The sequence below is a fragment of the Procambarus clarkii genome, chromosome 30, assembly GCF_040958095.1.
Source record: "Procambarus clarkii isolate CNS0578487 chromosome 30, FALCON_Pclarkii_2.0, whole genome shotgun sequence".
Taxonomy (NCBI): domain Eukaryota; kingdom Metazoa; phylum Arthropoda; class Malacostraca; order Decapoda; family Cambaridae; genus Procambarus; species Procambarus clarkii.
This window is the reverse complement of record NC_091179.1, coordinates 11,569,162-11,581,319: the sequence shown is the minus strand read 5'-3', so window position 1 is coordinate 11,581,319 and position 12,158 is coordinate 11,569,162. Positions and strand designations below refer to the sequence as shown.

The window sequence follows — 12,158 nt, the reverse complement described above, 5'->3', positions numbered from 1 at the left end:
TACAAGGATGGAAGAACACGGGTGTAACCAGGTTAGATGAACACCGGTGTTACCAGGATGGAAAAAGAACAAGGGTGCTACCAGGATGAACGAATGGAAGAACAGGATGGAAGAACAACACGGGGGTGTTATCAAACTGGAAGGTGAACACGGGTGCCAGGATGGTGACAAGCGGACCTGAGAGTTATCACCAGCGGGAGGAAGCCACAGTGTGTTATCAACAAGGAAAACGTCCAGTATTTACTCACACACAAGTAGCGATAATGTCTCCGTCGAGGAGGGAGAGAGAGAGGGAAGTCTTTCCGATTAGATCAGTGCGTACGTAGATCCTGGTGATGAGCAATAACCTCTCACACCATAGCGAGATCTCTCTCACGTGCGAGCTTCTCTTTTGATTTGTGTTTGTGTGTGTGTGAGGAGCTTATGAGAAACAGAAAAAAGAAGAAGAGTTCGAAGAAACCTTTCGAACTTCTAGTCTATCGATTTGAAAGTAGGTATATATCCATGTGGACGCCCATGTAGTCTATTGACTGGAATTGGACATCCATGGTGTCTTTTGACTGGAATTGGACAGTCGTATAGTATCTTGACTGGAACTGGACATCCATGTAGTATTTTGACTGGAAGTGGATATCCCAGTTGTCTATTGACTGGACGTGGATATTCCAGTTGCCTATTGACTGGAAGTGGATATCCCAGTTGTCTATTGACTGAACGTGGATATTCCAGTTGCCTATTGACTGGAAGTGGACATCCCAGTTGTCTATTGACTGGAGTAGACATCCCAATTGTTTATTGACTGGGATTGGGCATCCATATTGTCTATTAAGTGGAAGTGGACATCCATGTTGTCTATTGACCTCGTTGCTATGCATGTCATCACGGTGAGTTAGATATTTGTATGAGCTGGTCGCCATACAAGGGACATTATAGTCGTTCTTTGCTCTCGCTCAATACTCAGCTTGACGTTGTTTGACGTCCAGAAAAGAACGACGTATTTTTAGATGTTCTTATAATCCACTGCACATGCGTACTGGGAGGAGTTGAGGATATTGATTCCAACCACTTTGAAAAGATTCAGTGTAACTGACATGAGGCAGCACTGGTAGCACACTCGCCCATAGCCTCGCCTACGATTTGGTCTGGGTTCGAGTCCCAACTGACAGGAGGACCAACAGGACGCCAATCCTTTAACTGTTCACCTCCATTCGCCCAGCAGTAATTGGGTACCTACCAGGGCTAGATTCACGAAGCAGTTACGCAAGCACTTACGAACCTGTACATCTTTTCTCAATCTTTGGCGGCTTTGTTTACAAATATTAAACATTTAGTGAGCTCCGAAGCATCACGAGGCTGTTTATAACAATAACAACAGTTAGTTAGTTTAGTTCATTTATTATGCACCCCATACCCATCTTGTGGGCGGTAGTGGAAAGGGTTACAGAGGCACATAATGGGCTCAGGGACTGAACCCCACAATTCATTTAGCTAAGCAAGTTACAATCTTGATGAGCTAGTTACAAAATTCAATATAAGTCATCACATCAACAATGGGTTCGAGATCGACCTCAAGTACAGGTTCTAAATTAAGCAACTGACATATGTGGAGAGCTAGTGTCAAAATTTATATGTTTGTCCTGCACACCGCCCCCCATCCAGTGGGCAGCGGTGGATAGGTTACAATCACTTAGTTACTACCTACAGTTAGCAAACTGGGGATATTTGGCTAAAATTTCTGGTAGCAGATCATTTTGAATGAAATATTGACACATCGCTGGAACATTGGTTATAGAATTGTCTCTAAATTCACGTATCTTTTCGCACTCCATCACATAGTGTAACAACAGTTGATTGGGAAGTTTTCATGCTTGTAAACTATTTAATAAATGCAACCAAAGCCGTCAAAGATTGAGGAAAGATGTACACGTTCGTAAGTACTTGCGTAACTACTTCGGGTTCTTAACCGACTGTTGGCGGGTCGTGTTCCAGGGAATACTAGTAGGGTTACTAGGTTACTAGTAACACTAGTTATTAGTGTTACTAGTAGTATACTAGTTACTCATAGCTTACCATGAGCTATGGGAAGGGAAAGCTCTCAGCCTGTTAACAGAAGTTAGCAGTCGTCTCTTCCTGTACCCAGCTGTGTAAACAAAAAATCCCTCAACAAGCCACAACGTAGAGGTAACAGGATTTTTTTTTACCCACAGGATAATAACCTTTGGAATCGCTACTCCCCGAAGCCATACACGTACCAAAACAATACATCAGTTCCAAATTTACGTGTGAAAAGTCCTCAGTAATGATGGGAGGGGGGGGGGGGGGACCTTTGAGAAGCCGCTGGCTTCCTGTCCTTGTCGAAGCCACTAGAGATAGTGGCCTTCAGGTAAAGTCAGGTAAACATTAACCAGCTCCAACCTAAGATGGTTCCCCGCTGACAGGGACAGGAAGCCTATACCTATTTAGTGCTAAATGAACAGGTAGCATCAGGCGAAATGAAACGTGCTCAACCGCTGCTCTCTATATCCTACTGCGGGAATAGAGCCATAGGGGCCTCTCGGCTGTGAGCTACAGGGCAATACAACCACCATTGAAAATGCAACGGGGCAGCCTGAAGAGTCTGTCATCTGCTGTGCCTCATCGCGCATGCTCAGACGCCTAGAAAGAGGGGAAGAGGGGGAAGGGAGGGGAGGGAAGAAGGGTGAGAGGGGAGAGGGGGAGGAAGGGGAAGGGGCGGGAATATCAGAATGGACTCCGTTACCAGTAGTTCAGAGAGTTCTTTTTCATACATAAAGTTTGTCTTCCAGTAGGTTAGCGCAGGCTGTCAAGGCCTCGCATACTGCTCATTCACGTGGAATTTGATCTCGTTGTCTCTTGATAGCAACAACAACTAATTAATGAACCAACTCCAAATGCTATTAGAACCCCATTAGATTATTTATAGTTAATAATAATCCCCCTCTTACTCTGCTTGGAGTTTAAATTGGTTTAATTATGAAGTGCAGTGAATGTGAATAGAGTCCTGGAGTTATTTATAGCCTGAAACGTATATGCAGTATTTGATGTATGTCTCAATAGCTAAATACAGCCTTTTATGTATCTCTTTAAGTAAATACAGCATTATATGTACTGTATATTTAGGTAAATGCAGCATTCTATGTATATCTCTGTAATTAAATACATTTTGTGTGTATGTTGCCTTTGCATAGCTGTAACCTTTGTATAGCTGCCACTTTTGTATAGTTGTCACCTTTGTACAGTTGTCACCTTTATATAGTTGTCATCTTTTTATTGTATGTCCCCTCTGTATAATTGTCACCTTTGTATAGTTGTCACCTTTGCATAGTATGTCACCTTTGTATAGTTGTCACATTTGCATAGTTGTCACATTTGTATAGTTATCACCTTAGTATAGTAAGACACATTTGTATAGTTGTCATCTTTGTAATGTATGTCCCCTCTGTATAATTGTCACCTTTGTATAGTTGCCACGTTTATATAGTTGTCACATTTGTATACATGTCACTTTTGTATAGTTGTCACCTTTGTATACTTGTCACTTTTGTGTAGTTGTCACTTTTGTATAGTTGTCACCTCTGTATAGTTGTCACCTCTGTATAGTTGTCACCTCTGTATAGTTGTCACCTCTGTATAGTTGTCACCATATGAATAATGACCTGCCGGACATTGCACCTTAATCATTTACACCGAAAATATGACCACTATTTATTTTGTCCCCAAATATTTCACTATTTCAGGCTTGAGGAGCAGCAGCAGCTACGGCAGAAGGAGGAAGAGAACTGTGAAGAGAAGCGCCAAGCTATGTCGACCCTGAGCTACACGACCCCTACTCCAGAGGGCTTCGACGACACTGTAACTCTCCCTCGACCAGTCGTGTTCGTCGGTCTGGTCCTTATCCTCTCCACGACTGTCTTGCTCATCTTGTACATCGTTCGCGGAGTGGTGTCTCTGTGTCGCGTCTGCTCTTCAGACACGGGGCAGCAGGATTCGTCACCTCGCGTGTCCGGGTTTGGATTGGTAAGTGGAAGGAACGGCCACACCTCCTCATCCCCGTCGCCAGACAGTTCTCATCTCGGAAGAAGAGGGAAGAAATTGTCGGTTCATTTTGATGATTCTGGCGAGGAACCCAAACGGGAGTGCGTTAATTCCAGGCGTCTCTCCCAAGACGGCTTTCTTAGCCTTGACCGTGCTGTAAATCAAGGAAAATACAGCAAAAGAATTTCATGTGGCTCAGAGCAGACTTCTAAAGCGATAGAAAGGAAAAGTTCTCGTCCTTTAGTCTCTAGCCAGGGTACGAGAGCTAACAATAATTCCCAACTCGATCGTCTAGACGAATATTCGAACGTGCGGTCCAGTTTTATGGCGCCACTTCCCACCATCACAATAGAGGCGCCCCGAGAGGATAATAGTGAATATTTTCCAGATTCTGGCTCGTCCTCCATCTCCATATCACAAGACCAATCTTTCAAATCATGGACTCCATTAGACGAGGGCATTTCCTTCGGGGATTCAGAAGTACTTGCAGAAAACCAGTCACTATTGGTTCAGCAGAACTCGGACTTTCAAACAGAAATAAATGTGGCCAACTGTGATAACGGAAGGGGCTTGCGCGACCCGGAAGCAATGAGTGCCGTTACCATGAACACTGCGGAAAGTAATGATAGTTTAACTGGTGCCACAGAGAGAGCTTCGTTAGTACCTCATTCCAGGCCATCATCCCGCTCTCTGGGGCGGCTGTACGGCTGCGAGCTCAGCGCTGGTGGGCAGTCGCAAGCTGCATCCCAGCAGAGTTTTCGTGAGTGCTTTTGCTACGTGTCATCTGACCCAGACATCTTGCACCTTGCTGGAATAACTGCTGATCCTAGATATCTTGGGGAAGGCGCTGCGATAGCAGGCGGGGCATCCAGATGTCCGAGCGCCCCGCCTGCTTTCCGAGCACCAAAGTACAGCACAGAAAATGTGGAAACAAGTGAAATCATTGAATCATTTGAATCAGATCCTAATGTCCTGGAAGCTTGGACCTTTCCCGCGCCTTCAAGGTTGGACGAAAGATCCCCTGTCCACTCCGTGTCCTCTTTGGTGAGGAAGCAGTCCGCTCAGGTCCCGCTCCCGGGGAACACATCAACGACTATAGGCGTCATAGATTCCGGACCGGCCACACAGCCTCGGAGGTTCAGTTCTTTTGAGGTAGAAGCTCGTCGGAGGAGCCCGTCTGTGAGAGAACACCGAAGGAGCTTTCATAGCGGCGACGACGTAGTGCGTCTCTTGCGGCAGTGTTCGGCGTCCGAGACGTCGGTGTGACGGACATGCGGCAGTGTCCTATACCCAAGACGTAGATGCGATGCTTCTGCGGCAGTGTACAGCGTCGGAGACGTCTACGTGACGCTCTTCTGGTAGTGTCCTACACCCGAGACGTAGAAGCGATGCTCCTACGGCAGTATGTGGCGTCCGAAACGCGGGCGTGATAGACTGCATCGCACGTTTCTGTCCACTGTCTATTCATTTTCAAATCTCAAGTCCCATTGTGAACAGCACCGATGTGACAGGTGACGTCCCTCTTTTGAGCACAAATTATCCCCAAAAAGTCATTTGGGGAAAAGTCTACTGTCTTTTTTAATGTCATTATATGTAAGATTATTGTGTGAGTTTACCTGTGCGTTTATATACGTCTGTTCTTCTGTTTATTTTACTGTTCTTCTGTTTATTTTACTGTTCTTCTGTTTATTTTTCTGTTCTTCTGTTTATTTTACTGTTCTTCTGTTTACTTTTGTGTGTGGGAAAATGTAAAATTAATAGAGTCTTAAGCGACGCATTTACCTGTGGGTTACCTGTTTCCGAGTTTTTTTTATTAAGAGTTATTTTACTTTATAAGCATAAGGTCCAAACTTTCCTGGAGACAGTGTGATCAACCAGGCTGTTAATATCTTCATAATGTCATAACGGTTAACATACAAATCTGTTACTGGATCAATTAGATCAATATAATATTGGTCAGTATTTAGTATCAGTATATAATATATAGATATATAAGCATATCTATATATAAGTATATATATAAGTTTATTTATAGATATATAAGTATATCAGCATATAATATTAGATCAGTATTATAAGGCTTCATTATGCTGAGTTATACTGAGTAATAAATCAGTGTCCAGTAGCAATATTGCAAAATTTTATTGGACAAAATAATTCTATTTGTTTTTTTTAATTAATAAAAATATAAACATCTATCTCCATCTATCCATCCACCTATTCATCTGTCTAGCCATCTATCTTTTCATTTATCCATCCATCTATGCAACACTCAATCCATCTATCTATCTACCCTATCTACTCATCTTTTTTTCCATCCACCTCTCCATATATCTATCCCTCCATCCATCTATTCATCTATCTACTCATCTTTCCATCCATCTATCTATCCATCTATTCATCTGTCTATTCATCCATTTTTCGTCTATCCATAACTCTATCCAACTATTTATCCATCCACCTATTTGTCTATCCATCCATCTATCCATTCATCTATCTATCCATCCACCAACTCATCTTTCTAACCATATGTCTGTCCGTCTACCCATCCATCCCTGTACCCACCCATCTCCTCATCTGGCTATCTATACCTTAATGTATCGATCTATCGATTTATCCATCTACTGATCCATCAATCTAGATCAATATTCCCTGTTACCTAGCAATAAAATAGGTACCTGGGTGTTAGTCAGCTGTCACGGGCTGCTTCCTGGGGGTGGAGGCCTGGTCGAGGACCGGGCCGCGGGGACACTAAAAAAGCCACGAAATCATCTCAAGATAACCTCAAGATAAGATATCTATCCATCCATCAATCTATCAATCCATCAATCAGCAGGAAATGATTGATTGACAGCAGGACATTTCTGCCAATTTACTCGAGATCAGTGAATAGTGATGCATGTTACTATAAGAAAATTGTTTGAAAAGTTTGTTTTGAAAATATGGCGGAGGACGCCCGCCAGTGCCAAAAATATCCGTCGCGTGGGGGGTCTGAATGTGGCACTGGCACGCTGTTCCCTTTTATATTCTGGTGACCCCGACGAGCCTATGTCCATCCCGCACCGCAGGCTATTCCCTCTGCCAATTTGGGTGAGGCTGGCCCGAAGCGTCTGACCTCCAACTTCGAACAGACAGATAGACAGACAGATAGACATTGTCTCTTATTGTATTGGTCTTCGAGGAGGCCCTCAATGGCAATTGGTCTATAAATTGGTCTCTGCGAGACTTTTTTATGTAACAGGTCTGAGTGTTTGAGATCATACTCTTGAAGCACACACAGAATCTGAACGCCCCTTTTTAAAAGCAGCTTTCAAACCTGTTTAAGACGCGGTGAGTTTAGCTGTGACTAAAAATAACATTCAAAACGTCATTACATTAGTTTTTTGTATTATTATTATTTTCTACCACAGACGTGGCCACACATTTACAATGCTAACCAACATATATACATTTTCTTCTGTCTTCCATGAACAGGGTTAGAGATGTGTTAAACATATATTTCAAGGGTTTATTGAACACTCAATAAATTTATGTTCAATTTAGTTCAATTTATTGAACACTCATTACATTAGTAGTGGTTTCTAGCGTTCCTGTCACTTCGCCACCACCATCATCACTATCTACCACCATCACCACGCTATCATCCTCACCACTATCTACCCTCCTCTCTCTCTCTCTCTCTCTCTCTCTCTCTCTCTCTCTCTCTCTCTCTCTCTCTCTCTCTCTCTCAGTTCCCCGCAGCGGTCGCATCTGGGAAGGAGGAAGCGGAACAATACCCTGAGCTAATTAATGCCAGAAGCAATTACAACTGAGACTGCAGATGCCAGAGGCCCGGGGCGAGTTGACCTGACCCCCACTACCAGCGTCTGGCGCCTCTTGTGATGGGGTCACATGTGTCGCCTCCCTCCTGCTGCCCCTCCTGCTGCCCCTCCTGCTGCCCCTCCTGCTGCCCCTCCTCCTGCCCCTCCTGCTGCCCCTCCTCCTGCCCCTCCTGCTGCTGCTGCTTCCCCTGCTGCTGCTGTTGCTGGTGACTTACTGGTGCGTGTAATGGCGGTGTTGCCTGATACCTGGTTGATACCTGGTTGATACCTGGTTGATACCTGGTTGATGGGGTTCTGGGAGTTCTTCTACTCCCCAAGCCCGGCCCGAGGCCAGGCTTGTCTTGTGAGAGAGTTTGGTCCACTATCCATCTATTCATCTATCTACTCATCTTTCCATCCATCTATCCATCCATTATTCATCTGTCTATTCATCCATCTTTTCGTCTATCCATAACTCTATCCAACTATTTATCGTGAAAAGACGTGGAAACATCGAGTTGTTTACTGTGTTAACCTGTGAAATATATGACTCTTTAGGGTCAACTGAGAGAGAGAGAGAGAGAGAGAAAGAGAGAAAGAGAGAGAAAGAGAGAGAGAAAGAGAGAGAGAAAGAGAGAGAGAAAGAGAGAAAGAGAGAGAGAAAGAGAGAGAGAAAGAGAGAGAGAAAGAGAGAGAGAAAGAGAGAGAGAAAGAGAGAGAGAAAGAGAGAGAGAAAGAGAGAGAGAAAGAGAGAAAGAGAGAGAGAAAGAGAGAGAGAGAGAGAGAGAGAGAGAGAGAGAGAGAGAGAGAGAGAGAGAGAGAGAGAGAGAGAGAGAGAGAGAGAGAGGTCACATTGCATTGGAGTACTATATACAGTGGTTCGAAAGGCGGGTCTTAGAAGCTGAGGCTCGACCCTTGCAAGTACATCTAGGTGAGCACATCTAGACAGGGAGGAACACACGGGAGAGAAGATGGAGGAGTAGGAGGAGGAGGAGGAAGAGAAGATGAGGGGGGGGGGGGAGGGAGGAGGAGGAGGGGGGGGGGTGGGAGGGGGGGAGGGGGGGAGGGGGGGAGTATGAGAGGGGGGGGAGGGGGGAAGACCATCAATAACACCACCACCTGCGGGACGCTGGTTCTGTAATCACCATGACCGAGGTCCTATGTTTTAATGTCGTTATAAACACCTGTTAAACTCAAATTATCTTTTTATACATTTCTTGCTTTTTTTCCCCTTCATATTTTACACCTACGAGACAACACCTGCAAAACACCTACGAGACAACACCCGCAAAACACCTACGAGACAACACCTGCAAAACACCTACGAGACAACACCCGCAAAACACCTACGAGACAACACCTGCAAAACACCTACGAGACAACACCCGCAAAACACCTACAACATAAAGAGGGACAGCGATGCCACGCTGGAAAATCTTAAAAAAAAAAAAAATATAGCAACATGAACAAAAACACCAACAACAAATACAACAAAGACAAGAACACACACACACACACAAACACACAAATCCCAGAAGCAAACAAAAGAGCATACGAACAAAAACAACCAAACAACTGCTCGGGGGGTGTCTAAAGGCACGCCAAACACAAACAAATGAATGTTTGTTAATGTTTAATGAAACAAACACAGCTTCACGAAATCTGTAGAAAACAATTAAATAGCCATAAGACTCCCTGGAAGCTTGGAGGAGGAGGAGGAGGAGGAAGAAGAAGATGGAAGAACGAGAAGAAAACGGAGAAATAGGAAGAGAAGGAGGAGGCCAAAACCATTAATAATAACAAGGCTCCAAATAGCACACGCAATGACAGTCAGCCAAATGTTGCCGTCACAAAATTGCGTGCGGTAATCACACGGAGTCATTAGTGCGTGCGTGCGTGCGTGCGTGCGTGCGTGCGTGCGTGCGTGTGTGCGTGTGTGTGTGTGTGGGGTAGTTTTTTTTTTTTTTTTTTTTTTTTTTACATGCAAGCATGCGTATAATGTACAATAAAAACAGAACAAATATAACATAGAACAAAAGTACAAAGCACACACACGTACAATGACAAAGGAACAAATCAAGAGAAGACCAGCCAGAAGGGCTGACCACAAAACAAAAATGCATATACAAACATAACACAAATATAAACACAGCGTAATACAAACATAAGGGAAACAGAGAGGCGAGAAACAGACAAAACAAGTCTGCTAACACCTCTCACACATAACAAAGAGCACACCCCAACAGCCTGAAGGGCACACAATATGACAAGCAAGCGCACACGACATCCACAACCGAACACACAAACGCACAGGAACCGCACCCCCCCCCCCCACTAGCCATACAAGAAAACCCACAATACAAACCGGAGCACGCAGGAACCGGGAAACAATACCCACCCCACCCACTCACCCCACAACCAGGCAACACAAAATACAAAGAAATCACTTGCGAGGAACCTCGGGAGAAATGTACTTCTCCGGGAAAAGATCACGAGGATATTTCGCCTTGTAAGCTTCCCAGACGAGATCTTCAAGGTCGGTAGGGTTTTTGATCCCCCGCGCTCGAGCGGGTATCATAAACTCGGGAACAACTATATCTTGCGGCATTGGCCAACGCCCAAGGTCACTGACGCAAGTCGCATAACGAGGCTGGGGAGCGCCAACCACGCCCTTCGAGGAAGCAGATGACACCGGAGAAGCGGACGAGGGTCGCCGAGCCTGCCACGCCTTCGCCATCGGAGCAGGTGCCGGACGCTGAGACGAGAGCACTTCCACGGATACCGCAGGAGACACGGAAGGGACTGCAGGAAACTGAAGAGGCGGCAAGACTGCTGCCGAGGAAACTGGTAACGAGGAAGGGGCCACAGAACATCCAGAGCGAGCATCCTTTCTCAACATCACCACCAGGCCACCCCGCTCACCACCAACTACAGCAGGGGAAACCACCGCCCACGAAGAACCGGAGCCATCCGACGCAGGCAACGCACCTGAAGCAGGATCCTCGGACACCGGACCAGAAGGTGAGGTCGAAACGCCGGCACCGGCATCCTCAGGCAAGTGTACCTCCGCCACCACTGTAGTGTGCACCACATCCGGAGCCACTCCACCGTCAACGGAAGGACGACACTCGTCGAATTCGCCAACATCAGCCCACGCAGAAGAACGCCGGGAACGCTTAGGCTCGGGCCGCACATCATCAGACCCGGAGGCAGACTCAGCGACCCGCGCAGCACCAACCGAGCGAACCGACGCACGCCGCAGCACGGCAGCCTCCTCAACCACACGGGGCACCAGGCCAGGCACAGGAGGGAATGCCGGAACCACCTCAGCTCCCAGCACAGCCGGAACAGACGGCGAGGGCGCAGGGACCGGGACAGACACAGCAGAGGAAGAACTGGAAGACGAGGGGTCCGAGCAAACGGCAGGCGGAAAGAGGCTCAGGGACACCAGCTGGAGCACTAGGCGAGGACCCAACCTCCGGAGGAGATGCGGCAACAACAGGGGGCGCAACAGGCGGAGCAACAGTTGCTACAGAGGGCACCTCCTCAGCCGAAGAGACGTCCATACCCACCGAATCATCCCCCACAGGAAGGGGCGGAAAATCCTCCTAACTGAAGAGATTCACTGGTGCAACAGCAGGCGCAGAACAGTCAGCAGCCTGATGGCCCAAAAGACCACAACGATAACACGTCCGCGGCTGACGGGCGTAAAACACCCGAACGTTGTACCCCATAAGGCGCACAGAGGACGGAATATCCGCCCGGAGTCTCATGCCCAGGGTGCGAATGTTAGACCTCACACCCTTAAGAGGACTAGAAGACACCACGTTCACTCTCACACTAACAACCGCGCCAAACCGGCCGAAATACCGCCGTAGCAGAGCCTCCGGAAACTCCAAGGAAGCCCCATGCACACTGATGTAAGTAAGTGCACCACTCCTATCCGAGAGGGTGACGGTGCCCGCACCATCCGGCAGGGGCAGTGTCCGCCCCTCGTATCGCCGGAGAAAATCGCGATACGCCACCTCCTCTGCAAACTTCACAATTGCCCTACGGGCCGTTACCAACTCGACCCCATAAATCGCAAACACAGGGACAGAGAGCATTTCACAAGCCAGGGCAATCTCCGGGTAACCAGCCCGCACAGAGAACTCTAGTCCCACAGACTGAGCCCGGACGACAGGGGGTAGAGGGACCCCCATCGTAACGCCACGTCAGCACAGGCGAGCAGAGACACACCCGCCCCCAACCGGCCGAAACGGGCAAACAACACCAAACTGCTGGAGCGCCGAGTCAACACGTCCG

General features: G+C 46.8%; 1 protein-coding gene across 2 annotated transcripts; it reads left to right on the top strand.

Moving 5' to 3' along the window:
* The first annotated feature begins 263 nt into the window (after nucleotides 1–263).
* On the top strand, nucleotides 264–5,739 carry LOC123765517 (uncharacterized). Of its 2 annotated transcripts, none has more exons than XM_045754155.2 (2): nucleotides 264–490; nucleotides 3,756–5,739. In XM_045754155.2, the coding sequence occupies exon 2, from the start codon at nucleotides 3,820–3,822 to the stop codon at nucleotides 5,317–5,319; it is 1,500 nt and encodes a 499-aa protein (XP_045610111.2). In that variant the 5' UTR covers nucleotides 264–490; nucleotides 3,756–3,819; the 3' UTR covers nucleotides 5,320–5,739. The 2 variants fall into 2 exon arrangements, with proteins under 2 accessions (XP_045610111.2, XP_045610110.2); XM_045754154.2 differs by lacking the exon at nucleotides 264–490 and adding an exon at nucleotides 505–884.
* Nucleotides 5,740–12,158: the final 6,419 nt, after the last annotated feature.